General features: G+C 35.4%; 2 protein-coding genes across 2 annotated transcripts in view; both read left to right on the forward strand.

The window, feature by feature from the left end:
- LOC147066824 (polyprenol dehydrogenase-like) overlaps positions 1–18,690 on the forward strand; it is a 656,880-nt gene that overhangs the window by 218,158 nt on the left and 420,032 nt on the right. The gene's annotated exons all lie outside the window — the stretch shown is intronic.
- LOC147066827 (A-type potassium channel modulatory protein KCNIP1) overlaps positions 12,774–18,690 on the forward strand; it is a 136,312-nt gene continuing 130,395 nt past the window's right edge. The window contains exons 1-2 of the mRNA XM_085953774.1: positions 12,774–13,086; positions 18,173–18,528. Coding sequence (XP_085809900.1) covers positions 18,373–18,528 — 156 coding nt within the window. The 5' untranslated portion in view covers positions 12,774–13,086; positions 18,173–18,372. The remainder of the gene's footprint in view (positions 13,087–18,172; positions 18,529–18,690) is intronic.

Below are 18,690 nucleotides of genomic sequence, written 5' to 3' on the forward strand. Positions count from 1 at the left end.
CGCCTCCAGCATTTGGCATTCCCGAGTAAACTCCTTAACTCTCGTGAGACGCGCACTATTAAGCGGGCAGCGACTTGCGCTGATCTCGCTTACCAAAGCCTACCGCACAACTTCTACTGACGCGCTTGCCGTACTCGCGGGGGTGCTACCCCTCGATCTGCACGTCCAAGTCAGAGGATCGATCACCCTCCTCTTGAGGGGGATCAGCACAATACTCGCCGGTGTCCATCTGACACCACCGCAGAGATCCGAGGACGTTCTTTACAGGAAGACTGTAAGTGACATTGTGTACAAGACCGCATTTGCGGCATGGCAGGCGAGGTGGACCGCCTCCCCCAAGAGGCGGCACACTTACCGTTTTTTTCCAGACGTATTCTGCAGGCACCAAACTAGAAGACTCCAACCTTCGCACTGGATTAGCCAGTTCCTCACCGGCCATGGCAACTTCGCCGCCAGACTCCACGAGTTTGGCTTGATAGTAGATGGCCCGGGTTGTACCTGCGGGCATGACCACCAAGATGTTGAACACATCCTCTGGGATTGCCCGCTTATGGAATTCGAACGAGCGGATCTGTTTTCCAGGGTCCGTCCTCATACGGGCCCAATTGGTCATGGAGATCTGGTAGCAACCGAGGCCAACTTTGCGGCATTTGAGAAATTTGCAGCGTCGTATGGGGAGCGGGATAGTCCCGACTCTTCTGTAGAATCATCCATTTCAATTCGTGACACTCAGTATGCGGGTACACAAAGCGCTTAACGTCAGCGGACAGCAGAGCCAGTCCAAAAACAAACATTTTCTTTCTTAACTTTCTTCTTTAAGCACTACGGTGCATGGTTGCAGCATCAGTCCCGTGCGGCTCCGTCTCGGGACGGAATGAGCACTTAAAATCACTTCTTTCAGACACGTTTAAAGCGTCATAGAAAGCGGCCGTGCATATCCACGGTTGTGCATATATGACGGGTGGTGGTGGGCACTTTAACGTATGTTCTATTAGTAACAATAATAATATATTCATCGACATGTTTTCTTTTTAAAATAAATGGGTAACGTTTTTAGTCATCTTTACACGATTTAAGAATTAATACCCCCGACGCCATCACGAAACAAATTGACGTATTCACACCTCGACGTTCGCTCTCAGACTGCCATCGAGTCCAAAATTTCGTCGCGCCTATAGTTGAAAATTGTTTGCCGTTTCACAGAAGTATCGCCTTAATAATTCTAAAAAAAAAATACACAGTTATCTAGGGAACGAAAAAATGCCCGAACGTAGAAAGGGCTTTTGAGAACGAGAAGACTGATGGGCCGGTCACAGTGTTAGATGCGGTAGATTTAGTCTCTAGAGCCCTCGATAAGGTTTATGAATGAATCCAGTAGGCTGTCGGCCTCTGGGTCCGTCCCCGGAAGAGATGGATGGAAAATGAGAAGAAGGGTGCGGGGCTGTATTGTCGACTCGAGGGAGATACATGGATAACTGTTGTGCATTTGGCCATGAACTTGTAAAGCAGTGATCGGCGAACGGTCGCTGGCGAGCTACCGGTAGCTCACGATGGCATTTTCTCGGAAGCTCGCGTAGGATATTTTATCATATTTATAAATTTACCTCTCAAATTTTATTATTGGACTATATTTCTCGAATTAAGTTTCGATGAAATGCTTAAGAGCGTACTTCAGTGAAACGGCAAATAATTTTCAACAGTAGGTGCGACGAAATTTTTCACTCGTCGCCAATCGGAGACCGATAGCGCGGTGTGCGCACGTCGATTTGTTTTGTCATGGCGTCGGATGAATATATTCTTAAATCGTGTAAAGATTACTAAAAAACTTTACGTATGTACTTGAAAAAGAAAAAAAGTCAATGAATATACTATTAGGTACTGTTCGGTTATCAGGAATACAGCGGAAAACACATTTTGAAAATACCCGATATACTGGATTATTTGTTAGTTTAGGTTAGTTTAGGTTAGGTTAGATTTTGTTAGGTTAACCTTACAAATAATCCAGTTTATCGGCTATTTTCAAAATGTGTTTTCCGCTGTATTCCTGATAACCGAACAGTACCTACTATTATTATTAGTCATATAACAATAAACATAAACTTTAAATGGACGCTTGTTAATTTTTTATGACAAATTATATTTCGTTCGGCACGCGTCATTTGCACAATCCGCGCATCGCCTAACCACGATCTTTTTAGACCATGCCTCAACTGAAGTATATTATATACCTTAACAAGTTGCCGTTGTAATATGAATTTTGTTCTCACATAATTATCTACATATTGATATTGCATTCGGGTGGGAGTGACAAGGAAGGTATTTACCGAGAATTGAAAAAAATATGGAGGGAAGTGAATGCCATTCTTTTCACTAATTATTTTTACTTTTGCTCACACTTGTTTCAAGATATTTGTTGTTGTTGTTGAGAAAATTTAAAAAAATAATTACAAGATAAAAAGAACTTTTTATATAGCTACAACGTTTTTAAATTTTCTGTTGAACTCAATGACATTTAATATGTCATTGGTTGAACCATATAAATTTGACTTCACTAGCTTAAACAGGGAACTCAGAAATAATGGGAACCGAAATACACAACGGGTAAGGCGATAGCAGGTAACCGACTCGAGTAAGGATGAATCCGGGTTAAACTTACACACGTGTCTAGAATACATTTAACGTCGAATACTGAAAACTGCTCTCGGTTTATGCATTTACGCTCATTTAATGTTGGTGTATTACACACACTATTGCACGTGCATAATGCGTGCATCCTTTTCGTAAGACACTCACACATTAAAAAGCCTGCTTCATCATGCGGCGTATTGAATATAGCATACTGGTATTCTATTTATTATCTGTTCTGTGAGCTTAAACAATCAAAAAAAATGTACTTGACATGTCATATTGATTTCCGTAGTAACGCACGTATATGTTAATAATTTAGTTGCTAGGACAATAATGCTGTCGAAATAACTTTTCATACAAAACAGAATTAACTGAAAATGAATTCAATTCTACTTAAAGATGGCTAAAAGTATTTTAAAAATGCATTGGCATCGTGTTCTGATGTATTCTAAATGTTTCAAATGTCTAGTTAGTTGGGAAGTTAGTTAAAAATCGATTGCAAGATTTGTACCGGACAAAGAACCACCGGACAAATAAGAATACGAGCTAAGAAAAATGTTGTAAAATCCATTTACTTTTGTCGTCCGTTACTGGTATACTGTTATTATTATTTCCATTTACCCGTTGTTTACCTCCGCCCATAGATACCTCCCGCCCAGAAGACAATCATAGCCAGTATTGTCAACTGTCATTCACAAAAATATTCCAGATAGAGTAAGAAAATACGAGATTTTCTCAAAACTGAAAAAGTGTCTAGAAACTAGCATTTCAAAAAAATATGTCGTAATTATTAAGACGATACTTCAGTGAAGCGGCAAATAATTTTCAACTATAGGCGCGACGAAATTTTGGACTCGCTGGCAGTCTGAGAGCGAACGTCGAGGTGTGAATACGTCAATTTGTTTCGTGATAGCGACGAGGGTATTAATTCTTAAATCGCGCAAAGATGACTAAAAACGTTACCCATTTACTTGAAAAAGAAAACATGTCAATGAATATATTATTATTGTTACTAATAGAACATACGTTAAAGTGCCCACCACCACCCGTCATATATGCACGGCCGCTTTCTATGACGCTTTAAACGTGTCTGAAAGAAGTGATTTAAAGTGCTCATTCCGTCCCGAGACGGAGCCGCACGGGACTGATGCTGCAACCATGCACCGTAGTGCTTAAAGAAGAAAGTTAAGAAAGACATTTTTTTTGTTTTTTGGACTGGCTCTGCTGTCCGCTGACGTTAAGCGCTTTGTGTACCCGCATACTGAGTGTCACTAATTGAAATGGATGAGTCTACAGAAGAGTCGGGACTACCCCGCTCCCCATACGACGCTGCAAATTTCTCGAATGCCGCAAAGTTGGCCTCGGTTGCTATCAGATCTCCATGACCAATTGGGCCCGTGTGAGGACGGACCCTGGCAAACAGCTCCGCTCGTTCGAGTTCCATAAGCGGGCAATCCCATGTGATAGAACAATAATCAGAACATTAAATGGACGCATGTTTGATTTATATGACAAATTATATTTCGTTCGGCATGCGTCATTTGCACCCGCGACCCGCAATCCGCGCATCGTCTAGCCACGGCCTTTTTAGACCATGCCTCAACTGAGGTATAGCCTAAACGTTCTTTTAACAAAACAAAGTTCGAAAAATAATTTCGGATTGAGCAACTACACATTCGCGGACATGACGTCTATAAACGTCGTATTTTGTGAGATGTGATATGACAGGAGTCTATAGACGTGCTGTACTGTGGAACGGAATACGACACGACGTTTATAAAAGTCGTATTTAGGATTAAAACAATAATATTATGTTCCCTGCTACTTGTGTCACGGTGAGAACATATTTCCATTTATAGTGTCCTATCTTAAGACTCAACTCATTTCTATATATATTATCTACATCGAAAATTGAAAAAAAATAATTTTTAATATAATATGTCATATCACTAACATATTGTATTAGCTAACATGTGTCCGCGAATGTGAATAGAATTCAAAATTAAAGCACATATAAAATCCGGTCATCATTTTGTATATCACATTCATAATATTATATAAGGTAAAAAGGCCAACATGTTGATTTTTATGCAAATCTGGTATACCTAATATTCTAACTTTATTATGAGAATCTTAAAGCTGTTTGAGATATCGAAAAACGCTAGATTTAACGCCATTCGCCAGATGTAATATTTGCCATCTAGATAGATAGATGCCTATGCTTGTTGGCAGTTTGTTGGCAACGCTAAGTTGGGATTGGGGATTGCAATACCGGTATTTCAGAACCGGTATCCCAGTATTTTCCGATACCGAAATACCGGTTTTAAAAATCAGACAATACCGATATATTCGATATTGAAATTGGAAATAAATCTATTAATTAATATAGGTTTAACAGGACTTCATTTTTTTAGGGTTACTTCGACGTCCTTCTAGACCAGCAATGATACGTGCAGGTTTGCGAAATACATTTGCATTATAGCCAGGTAGGTACCTACTTCACTGATTTTAAATTTATCAAAATATTTTCGCCAGCAACTTGCGGGTTTTCAAAGTTTTCAGGTGTATTTTTAGATGTATCTGAATCCACGGTTAACTACTGTATGTTTGCAGTGGCGGCTTGACGACTTTCTAGGTGGTGGGGTTTAGCCATTAATTATAAAATATATATACCTGCCTACTATCTCATATTATACATCATGTATACCAAGCTGCTTATAATAATATAATTTTATTAATGAGAAAATGAGTAATTTTTCAGAATAAATAATGTGATTATCTGAGTCGTTACTTAATCTCATCTAAAAAGCGTGCTTTAAAATATTAACTCAATTATTAATAAGAATTATTATTGACCTTCTGTTATCAGTTTTGAACAACGAAATACAGCGAACGTTTTTAATCACCATAGGGTTATTTGATTCGCTCCCCAGTATGTTTAGGTATACTAACGCTAATGCATTCACATCCTTTGTAGAACGCGATTTGTACCGCGGCGACGGGATGGGCAGTCACTGTGAAAGATTTAATATATATATATTTAATTAATTATTTGGTACTGTTCGGTTATCAGGAATACAGCGGAAAACACATTTTGAAAATACCCGATATACTTACTGGATTATTTGTTCGTTTGGGTTAGTTTAGGTTAGATTAGGTTAGGTTTGGTTAGGTTAACCTAACAAATAATCCAGTTTATCGGCTATTTTTAAAATGTGTTTTCCGCTGTATTCCTGATAACCGAACAGTACCAATTATTTTAATACCACGTAATCGTCATTATGTTATTACATAATTTACAATCATTGTTTTATTTATTTGTATAATATCTAATAAATATCTCTATAAAAAAGCGACGGGATTAGATGGATAAAATAAATTAAATTGTTTATTTAATCATCTATTAAGCGGGTATATTATGACAACGATAAAACTATCGGACGTGTGTTTTTTAGATGATAACGATGTGGGGATGGTCTCTACGAACCCTTAAGGCAGAGCCACCCCTGTGTGTTTGTGTAATCATTGGTAACCTCAGCTCTAGTGGCAATTATTTAATGATGAAATAATAATTATACACTATAATGGGTTGCCTGTGCATTGTGTGATGTTTATCTACTAAAGAGTAAAATATACCACAATGGATAATTAATATAATAATAATACAAATAAGTGAGCAATATTATGTTCCACATACACATCTAAGAACAATTCATAATATCAATTTATTGAAAGATCATTCGAAGAAGAAATTGCCACACCATCAACTACTAGATATTTGTAAACATAGTATTTCTACCATATCCAATCTTTGCATATTTTTAAAGGTTAACATATTATATATACCTATTTAAATACTTTTGCTATAAAATATTATTATTTAAAAAATATTTTTATGTCTATATCTACCAGTAGCGAAGGGTGAAGGTAGGCTGTTAAGTTCCGCCATACATAGTGCAGAGTAAACTTTGTTAGTCATACGTATTTGTTTTTATTGAATTCAGACTACAATTTACAAAATAAATGGTAGTTTTTAACAATCAATAATTAAACCTTGCCTAAACAAAACCATAATAGTTTTGGTATATTTTGGGCGATAAGACAAAATTGTGCACAGTTTTTCATTCATACTTATTTGTTTTCGTTGGATTAAGAATATATATTACACATGTTGTTGGTTCTTTTTTTAAATTCATTAAGCCCTACCTAAACCAAACTATAATAGACAAAAAATATTATTCTATCCATAAAATATCCAAAGTTATGTATGATTTAATTGCATAATTTTAGATATTTTATAGATAGACGAGTATTTTTTGACTATCATCTATTATGGCTTGGTTTCGCAGGGTTTAATTGAATTCAAAAATTAACTTACACCATCTGTAAATTGCAGTATTATGTCAATGAAAGCAAATACGTATGAATGACAAAATTTAGTGTGCACTATTTATGTCGGATCTTGACAACCTACCTCCACCAGTGGCGTACTCAGGATTTAATATTGAGGGGGGGGGGGGCAAGGAGGAGAATGTAAATTAGTCCCATAGGCTCTTTTTTACTTCATATAATTATTTTTACATATTTTCACAATACACGGCGGTATATTTGTACAGTTTCTCCTAGTTTTTTATTAAATTGGAGGCATAACGGCGGTAACCGTTGCTAACAGCGACCATGCTGGACATGTGCGCCTAAAACATTACTCAAATATTATCGGCTGTGCTACCTGCTTGGTCTCTAGAGAGCTACAATATTTATGCCGAATTCCACTGAAAAAAATGTTCTTTTGATTTACACCACCATCGACTAGTGGGTGTAGTCGTTCTTTTCGCCGAATGTTTATCGTCGAATTTTGGTTTTTTATATATTGAGGTTCCAAAATATTAATTGAAAATGGACAAAAAAAGTATTATTGCATTTAAGTTATACACAAACCTACTCAACACAACACAGCCTAATTTCTCGTTTATCGGTCTTTTGTCTATTGCACTCGGTGTACCTACACCATGGCCCCCACATCCTGAAACGGGCTCTCAGGCTAGGATATTTGGCGGCCCCCCTACCTACCACTAAGATTAAAGGCAGTATGAAACACTACATTAACGTTTTTCAAATTGTGTTTTAGTTCAAATTAAGGGTACTTAGGAGTAGTATTAGAGCTGTCAAGTATCGACACATAATAATCAGAAAATATATTGCACAATTATATAATCTATAATGTTCATGGCCATGAAGTATAATAGCACCGCAGGCGACTTTTTTTTACTGTTAAAGCTAATTTATGATGTGTGTTTATCTCACTTATCTGGTCAACCCGACACGCCGGGCCCCCTACAGCCCGGGCCCGCAGGCTAGAGTCCTGTCAGCCCTCCCCAGCCATGACCTACACCTCTCCGGAATTCGGGTGGACACCTAGATTTTTTGACAGTTCCATTAAGGATTGGGTGTTCCAAAAAAACATTAGTGTTTCGAAATTAAAATCTAAAGAAATTTTTCTAAAAAGGGTGCTGGAGAATTACAAATCATTTTTTTGCAGTGTTTTTATTTGTCTAAGCCCATGGTATAGTTTATTGACTTTCAATTTCAATGTTTAAAATCATTCTGATAAACTCATGTTTGGGGGGTGCCAGGGCCCCTTGCCCCCCCCCTGGGTGCGCCACTGGCCTCCACCCTTCGCCGCTGAATTATCTATTGATAGGTTTTTTCGTCACATGTTATCACGAATACCGGTATTAATACCATTATTCAATAGGTAATATCGGTATTGATATTTTTATGCGGTATTGAAATCCCTGGTTCGAACGTATTTAGCACTAATTGTAAGTATTTTAAATTATTTTAAAAATATTATTCATTTAAGAAAACACGTTGTGTGAAGTAATGTATTCTGCTTGCAACTGATGTGGTGAATTTTCATACATACACGAAAACTCCACTAGGTACCCATTCTTCACTAGACTGAAAGGGACTCGCTATTGTCACTCTGTTACGTTTGCATGACCAGTGTATCTGTTTCATACGCACAAACATAATAATAAAAATGTTACCGTACTACATCGATTAGGTATACAATGCACCATTTGATAATAATCAGTGACGTCCCGTGAGGGTGGACAGGCCATGCGTTTTATAGGGGCGGCGAATGAAGAATCAAAAGAATGTCAAGTTAATCACATTTATATATATTTTTTATATTGAAGCTAGATTTGATGTAAATAAAAAGAATTTCAAGTTAAACTTATATATTTATATTTTTTTTAAAATAAAAATCGATGTTTTTTAAAATAAATATAAAAAATATTAAAACTATGAATTAGTCAAAAATCTCTACGAAAAAAGAAAGAAAACTGAATAAACTAACTTTTGATAATAAATATGACCATAAAATATATGTAATAATTTGATAAATTCACATTTTTTTACAATCGTAAGTTTACCTTTGACTTAAAATAAAAAATATATTTTTTAATGTTTTCAGATACTTACCTACATTTTAATGATAAATAATTAATACAGTTTAAATTGTAATTTATCAAAAAATGTCTCAAATTGCAATCTTCGTATTTTATCGTTAGGTGCAGTGCGGTGGTAGGCAGTTAGTTCACAAATTATCGAAACATAAAAAATCCTGGAATCATACCCTATTTTTGTATTCTAATGCCCAATGCACGCTTAGCTCACAACCAAACTTCTCACAAGGGGTCATCCAAGCCTTTCAGTGCCTCAGACATCCAAGTACATAAATCACCGCTGTTTGAAAAAATATGTTTTGTGGGAATGCTCTAATCCGCAGTAGATTTGTTCGCTTAAGATGTCCGAAAGTAAAATGTTATTGGTTTATTTATTTGTATAATAATAATAAATATCTTTATAAAATTGCGACGGGTTTAGATACTAAATAAATTGTTTAATTATGTAATTAAGTAGGTATATTATGACAATGATAAAAATATCGGACGTGTATTTTTGACATGATAACGATTCGGGGATGGTCCCTACGAACCCTTAAGGTGGAGCCACCCCTGAGTAAATGTATACACTTTTTACATTTTAAGCGACTCAATTTTTGTCAGCCTAATATGATACGATTGACCACAATCCGGCATCGACGCGTTGGACATGCGTACTGTTATGTCCCTCAGGGAGGAAGGCAAAGGAAATGTGTAGCTTGGGTTGACAGGAACAAATAAATCTAGATTTAGTTAAAGAGAAAAAATATCGCTAATGTCATTCGAAAAAAAAATCACTGAAGAAAAAAAAAATTAGGCTTTTTTTTAGGTTTGTCGTACAAAAATCTGCAGTGTAATCCAAGTTTGTTTGAAGTTTCCTTTCAAGAAAGAATATACGAAGAGCTTTTTCAAGCTCTTACAATAAGCCTTTTTGTGACAGATTTTTGGAAGCATAAGCAAGAACTTTTACAATAATTTACGTAAATACATAGCTACATATTCAAATAAATATTTGTCACGTCACTTTCACTGTATGAAAATATGGATTCTGGTTTTAAGTGAATTGTGTTAAACTTCTCGCGCCTTCCAGTTTGGAAATCGCTGACATTTGATTTTGTCGCTCGGATTTTGAGTTAATTTACCGGACAACTGGACGCCACGGAATTCGAAAATAAATAGACGTTATGTACTTATAGGTACTTTAAAAAAAATTCGATATTATTATTTATATTTAAATGATTATATTATGATTTAATAGTTGGTGAGAATGTAAATATGCAGACGCAAACAATGATTTAATCGTGCATATGTTTAAGTTCCAACGAAAAAAAGAGTTTTTTATTTTATATGAAGCCTTAGGCATGGTAATTCTCAATCCGCGATAAAGAATACATTATGTTAAGAGTAAAATGAATTCAAACTACTAAGTAGTAGATAGAAACTGATTAAAATACCTCGTCTAGGTTCTGTATACGTGTCTACGATAGTGCGGCGTCCAATTGTTCGGAGGCCAGTCGCCCCATTCCCGATAAGAACGCTATATTTGACGCCACGTAGGTACCAGATGCGATTTTTATACAGCGCGGATTTACCTCTAATAATAATTAACAGTAACTCAAAAATAGCTAAATCCTTGGTTCTTACAATATTATAGATCGGTGTCTGTTTATGAGAAAGAAGAATAATAAAGTTAGTAAATTTCTGCAGTTAATATTAATGTGTGCATAATTACTATTATATCTCAAAACATATTTTATTGTCAAATAACAAAACGTTTTTTCGGGTATTGAAAAAGACGCACTATTTTTCACGGTGTTTATAATTGAAAGCGTCCCCGGAAAAGGGGTGTATATTATAATACATCATGTCAAAAAGTGATTTTATTGATTAAAACGGGTCTATATAACATTGCTCACGATATTGGATAGTTTTATTATTTTAACTTTTACACTTTTTGAGATATTCGCAACACTAAAATGCTCACCGTAGAAAAGGGGTCTATATGATTATTTTAGTATCCAAAAAAAATGTCAATGATAAAGACTGTTTTCATGAACATAATTATTATCACAGATATACTCCAAAAGTCCGCATGATCGAATAAAACGTTTTTTCCCTCTTCCGAACAATTTTGTTTTTGCATATAGACCCCTTTTTCGGGGACGCCTTCAATTAATAATCTCAATTAAGTTGTAGTTTATTTATCGTGGTAGTGCAGTTTCTTCTCACCGCTCTTTGCCAAGGGCCAGCATTCAGGGCTGGTGAGGATTTCGTATACCTAACGGCTCTCGAGGTGCAATGCGTAAGGTGCTGGTCTATCATCCGGGACCTCCGCGTTTGATTATACACAGTACATATTATATTTATGTTATTTTTCCAAAACCCTGGCATCTGTGATTGTTTCATTTTTATTACTAAATACACTATTGTTAGAGAGATTCAGAAACTTAGAGTAGGACAGCGTAATATGGAGAGGTGCATGCTGGGCATAACGCCAAGGACAAAAAGCGGAACGAGTGAATAAGGAAACAGACAACGGTTCGCGATGTAATAGACTTCGCTAAAAACTTCGAAACGGGCAGGACACATGGCTTAAAGAAGGGATAATCACTGGACAAATCTAGTCATCCAGTAGTACCCAAGAGGTACAAAACGTCTGCAAGGTTGACCTAGAGGCCGCTAGATCGATGAAATGGTTAAGTTCTGCGGAACTACGTGGAAGCGCAACGCACAGGACCGAAAGAAGTGGAATCAGCTTATAGAGGCCTTCATCCAGCAGTGGATAGATTCAGGCTGATGATGATGATTACAGTATTGTTAAACTACAGTAAGTACTGTCATTGGGCGTCTAGGCCTATTGTAGTGTTAAAAATAACATAATGTTACTGCGTGTGTAATCAGTGGAATGGTAGCACGCTATTTACTCCCTACGCAGTTTCTCAAATCTTGAAATCAAACTAGTGACATATCTAGGCAAAGTGCCGCTCTTCAAAATGCAGACCCATCTTATTTTTAGTCTCAAATTGTATCTACTACGTAAGTATTTCGCTATTTTAAACGTATAGGTATCTATCTACATGCAAAGATTTTTTTTAATTTGATATAGGCACTTACAAATTAAACAAATCGTTTGCGCCGCATGTGTCTTTTCCACAAAAAAAAATGTATTATGCGCATTCCTTTCTTAATTTTTGCCGCCAAGATACACATAACCTCCTAGCCCCATGGAAGGTCACTGCAGCTACATGCAATTATTTCAGATCTTGAATCTATATGACTGTAGTGTATCTACTGTACTATCTTCCTGGAGCATTGTGTTCTATAATAATTTACACCATTTTGTTTCGTACCACTCTTATTGTACGACAACATCTTCTTGGCTACGTGAAGGAGGGCGCTGTTATCGCCTAAATGGGAGGAGCTTGTTACTTTATAATTGTAGCATGTCAGTTCACAGTTTTAATACGTAGCCAAAAAGATGTTGTCATAGAGTAGTTGCTTGATGAATTCCCACTATGACACATTTGAAGTGGATTTAGTTTTAAAATAATCATATTAATTTAGTGTCCAGTTTGGATTAATAATAAATGTGCAGCGATTGGCGAACGTCGGAAAATGCCCGTCGAAAACCAGACCGACGTGATTACAGACAAGACCGAGAGGGAAAACTCAGGTCTCTGTGAGATAGTACACAGTGTTCCTCCGACCCCGGGGTCGGGCAGACGCGAAAATTGCGCGGCGCCGCTGAACACTGTATCAAGTCATTTTATATCACTTTAACCGGGAGAGGAAAAAATGGTCCGCGACAACTATAATTATCGTCATTCGTGTTTTATCAATTTGTGAAGCGATCGTATTAAGAAATACACCGCTATGTTATTATTTTGAATAATGATTTATATTTCATATAACTAGTTTCGTATGTAATAATATATTAAAATAAAAAGTGTTGTGATTCTGTCTCGCTGTGTCGAATTGGCAAGCCATGAAAATGAAAGCTACATAGGTGAATTAAACCTCAGGTGTGGATGTATAATATATTTTAGTGCGTTATTTAAATATATTTTTATATTAATTTAAATTCAAGAAAATTTCCACAGTACATTATTAATATCGATTTGTTTAGGAAAATATTATCTATTGGAATATGCGTTGGAACACACAGGAATGCCTGCGAGATCTTTTTATAGAACGCAGAGTGCGAATCATACGTTTGGACGTCAGTAGGAACGGTTACTATTTTAAAATTGCATTTATTTCAAAACAATATAACAAACAATTTTTTTTTATTCAACGAATAAGAGACAAGATTTCAGAATGTAACATTAGTAAAACATACTGGCGCGAATCCAGCAGATACAGGTTCAAGTCCCGCCGAGCGTCGTACTTTTGTTTCTACAAAAACGATTTTTTTCTAGTGTGTAGGTATAATGCATGAGATGTTTTCAAATTATGTATATTCAGTATATAGAACGTAAAAAAAATAGTTTATTAAAATTAATAGTAAGTCTAAATACGTTATAAAAATTAACTAATGGAGTAATCCGCGACATCGGTTAGTAATTGAGGAATTAATTGTACCTACCTTAATTTAATATATTAAAACCGATAGCCAACCTCATGGCCCCCACATTCTGAAGCGGGCCCCCGGGCTAGGATCTTAGGCGGCCCCCTATCTATCGCTAAGGGTAAAATCAGTGTGACGCTTTACAGTAGTGTTTTCTAAATGGTGTATTCGGTAAAATTAAGGTGTATTTTTAATACATCCATTTGAACTATGGAGTTGTCGAGTATCGACACACAATTAAAAATTGTATCATATAACTACATATTTTAATATTATAACACTATTTAAGTAAAATAGCGCCCACATGTGACTTTTTTCACTATTAAAGCTAATTTGTGATGTGTGTTTATCTCACATATCTGGTCTACTCGCCACACTGGGTCCCTTCTGAGCCCGGGCCCACAGGCTAGAGCCCTGTCAGCCCCCCCTTTGTGGGGGCCATGGCCAACCTTATATCGCAATTCGATAAGCATTTCATGTAACAACTACTAGTTAAAATCGTCGTAATTATATAAGGCGCTCGTAGTTTAATTGGTAAAACATACTGGCGCGAATCTAGTAAATACAGGTCAAGTCCCGTCGAGTGTCGTATTTTTTTCTTTTCTACAAAAACGATTTTTGAGATGTTTTCAAAATTATGTATATCTAAAATTATATTTTGAAAAAAAATGCAGAAAATTATTACCATAATATAACCTCTTGAGACCCGAGATAGAACCAGTCATGAGAAAAAATATTTGTGCATTTTACTGTTCAATAAATATTATTAAGATCACAAAAAAAAAATTTAAATATTTTTTTTACTATATATTAACTAAAATCCACTACGTGCACGTGAGTGCATCTCAGGTCACAATAGAGTACAATATTGGATACAGTACAAACAATGAAATGAAACAAAAACAATGTGATATCCATATAATGATACAATTTTATTAGAAAAATAATACAATAATCATAATAATATAATGGTGATTGGAAAATTATATTTATATAGATTAAAAATATAGTACATTAACGGTCAAAACCCTAAAATACTACACCTTAATTAGCGCACTTCAGGGAATAGGTTTAGGGACAACCATTCTTTGCTGTAGAAGTAGATCTGTGTTTACTCAGTGTGTTATTGAAGCTAATGGTGAAGAGTTTCTTGGATGACCTTGTATCGATGATGATACTGATGGCTAAGTGACTTTCATACCAAATCGTAGGGTTTGCAAGTCTGATTTTCCATGACTATGAAGTATTCCAATCACAGTGAATATTTTCTTTCCTATAAGTTTGCATGTACAATGAGCAAACAATTTCATGTCCATGTCCAACAAGTCCATGTCCCCAGTAAAAACTGGATACAAGACTGCGGGTCTTGGCGTCCTCCGGGATCATTCACCGTCCCAGATGATTTATTGCCCCCACTTTCCAATGATCTTCAAATCTCCCGTAGTGCAGTACAGTCATCTCATTTCAAATGATCTGTACGTCCCTGATAACTATAACATCAATTATTATACTGTTTATTATCCAGAGTAGGGATCCCAATCCCGGGATCCCGAACTATTTTTGATACCTATGAATCCCGGGATTGGTAAACATAATCCCGAAACTTTCGGGATTGAGTTTTGTTATCAATTTTTATGGAAAATAAAATAAAAACGAAAATATAACAGAAAAAATACTTTTAATAACATACAAATACATTAGAAATAAACTGAGTTTGAATGAAGTTTGATTTATTACCCATGTGTAAGTTGCCAATTCATTTTATTTTTTCACATAAATTAATAAAAATGAGAAAGATTTGAAAAAACAATGCTTCGCGCTTTGAACAAAGTGATTCCATCATGTTTTTTAATGCATTTGTCATTTTTTTATTTTAATTGAACTTGTATTTGTTATCTTTTTATAAATAAATAAAACTGTTTTACTCTCACATTATTATTTATATTACAATATTATTTACTCCATTGAACCTATGTATTTCCAAGATTGAACGTACACAATATTAACAATAAATGTCTTAAATAGTATAAATTATACTACATTTATTTTTCACCGAATTTATCAACGTTATTTGTATATATAAAAATTTTATATTAATTATGGAAAAAATGCCAATCCCGGGACCAGTCCCGGGATCCCGTGATCGTCAAATCGTAATCCCGAAATCCCGGAATTAAGAGTTTGGCTCGGGATTGGATTCACTAATCCAGAGGTATGCAACTGATTTATTATTGGTAATTCCGATTGGGAGGGCGATAGCTATATTCAACTAAATTTCTTCAGTTATCGGTGTATTTCACTAACGAGTGAATGTAGATGAATTTTGTTTTATAATAAGTTCTTCAAACGCCTCACTCTTCACCAGTGCCGAAGGATGAAGGTAGGCTGCTACGATCCGACATAAATACTCCGCAATAAACTTTGTCAGTCATACGTATTTGTTTTCATTGAACTAATAATACAATTATTTGCAGATGGTGCTGTTTAGTTTTTAAAAGTCAATTAAACCTTCCCTAAACCAAACCATAATAGATAATAGTAAAAAAATAATCGCCTATCTACAAAATATCAACAATTATGCCATAAACCTTATCACTGCCAGCCAATTTTTACTAGGTGGACACTTGTAGGCCAGCTATTTTCAAAATAAAATAAATCCTTTGAAAATATGAAATAGGAACGGAATGATACGTATTTGTAAAAACTTAGCAACACAACATATTTATCAAGTTTATCGTGAATATTTTCATACTAAAATGATAAATATTGTTTAGAAAATATACACAGAATGTGTATTCAGAAGTTATGACGTTTACAAGAACCCGCGAATATATTCGTCCGTGGCCTGACGCGACATACATGATTTAGCGAGTTAATTCGTCCGTGGCACGGATCAGGTTAAACCATACACAATTTTAGATATTTTATAGATAAAATAATATTTTTTATCTACTATGGCTTGGTTCGGCAGAGTTTAATGAATTTAAAAAAAAACTAACCAACAACATGTGTAATATGTATTTTTAATTCAACGAAAACAAAAAAGTATGAATGAAAAGGTGTGCACTATTTTGTCGAATCGCCCATAAATATTATGGTTTGGTTTAGGCAAGGTTTAATTAATTTATAAAAACTTACTAAAACCATCTGTAAATATGTAGTCTTAGTTCTTAGTTCAATAAAAATAAATACGAATGACTGACAAAGTTTAATGTGCATTACTTATGTCTGATCTTAACAGCCTACCTCCACCCTTCGCCACTGATCTTCACTCAGTTGACTTCTTACTGTTCCAATATATATAAATGTCTTGTGTATATTGTGTTGTATAATTTATAATGTCTCTAATTTTTTTAATGATAAATGAATTAATAAAAATTCTATCTCTAACCTCTAGCCTCGGTTCAACCTCGTTCTCGTGGGTTCTTTATGGTTTATTTCAGTATAGTAATATTTCAGCGGCTATTAGCTATGCATTTCTTATGTAGGTACCAAAAATTGGTAACTACACAAGATTATTGTGTTAAGCTCCAATTACATTGGCAGATTCTCAGACCGACCGTCTGGCTCGATCGCCAACCACGATCGCTCCCTATCGTGGAAAGTCACCTTTGAGTCATTTCATGGAGTCGTAACCAAATTTTAACATTTCCTATATGTGGGTACAATTTGCCTGACGATCGCGTCTTTAATTACCGAGAACGTACGAGAATATCCAAATAATTAACCGTGAGCTTCCGAGAGTGGCCGTACGTGACGTTTCCGGTCTTGCAAACAACACAAGTGTGACATTAATTCATAATTTTAACAGACAATAATAATACAAAACAAAAATAATATTCTATTAAATTGTCTAAATTGTCTAAATGTCATCTCTAATTGGCATTTAAAGTAGCATACGTAACATAATGAGGAAATACTGTTTACTTAATATTGTTTACACCAGCAAATGAGCTAATATTATAAACCAATCAAATTAAGCGTCAATACGATCGATTTGGGAGCTGAATCGTTCCGGCGACGATCGCTTACGACGATCGTTGAACGTGGTTGGGTCTGCGAATCTGCTAGTATAATTAGGCCTATACACATGTTAAGAACCGCTGGTCTTTTGATTTGTCATCACGACAACAATTATAGTGGCGTAATATAATATAAACAAAAATCACCACATCTAAATTTAATTTTTTACTTGTTTTCTTTTATAGTGTTAACACTGTTAACTGTCAATTCATGGTGAAACTGCGTTGTATTATTTGATTAATTATTTGTTTAATTAAATAAAACACAATTTTATAGTATGTACTTATTCTACTTTATTAATTAAATTTTCTACCGGTTTCGTACTCTTCAAAGGGACATTATCAACTCAAGAGTTGATATCAAGAGTTGATCAGTTGATAATGTTCCTTTGAAGAGAACGAAACCGGTACAAAATTTAATTAATAAAGTGGAATAAATACTAAAAATTTATTTAATTCAACAAATAATTAATCAAACAATTTACTTGTTTCCTATATTATAGTAAAAATATTAGGTATACGTCTTCACACAAAGCAGTAGGTACCTACTAAAAAGTAAAATTAACAATGTTCACTAAATAAAACAAACCATCACAATGAAGTTTTAAGAAAAAGACAAAAGTTCATAATATATTAATTGGTACGTGAAAGTTGTGTGTATCCAACGCAATATTGCAATTAAGTGTGGTGAGCTGGATGAAGCATGGCGACTCCACCGGACTCACCGTGCGAGGAGGTGGTGTACGAGCTGGAGCCGACGAGGGTTCCGAAGCCGATCCCCGTCGCTCTCGAGGACCTCTGCCGGCAGACCAAGTTCACCAAGCAGGAGATCAGGATCATGTACCGAGGGTTTAAAACGGTGAGCACGCATATTATTATTAATATTTTTTAATTTATTTAAATAATTATTTGTTATTAGAACTCCCTACATATGCTCTGATTTGGTCTGCCTGACAGCCAGCTTAACCAAATTAGGTATTGACAAAAAATTAGATTATATAAAAACGTTTTAGTTAAAGGG

Source organism: Rhyacophila brunnea, unplaced genomic scaffold (genome assembly GCF_057557595.1).
Source record: "Rhyacophila brunnea isolate RB1 unplaced genomic scaffold, BYU_Rbru_1.0 scaffold_4, whole genome shotgun sequence".
Lineage (NCBI taxonomy): Eukaryota > Metazoa > Arthropoda > Insecta > Trichoptera > Rhyacophilidae > Rhyacophila > Rhyacophila brunnea.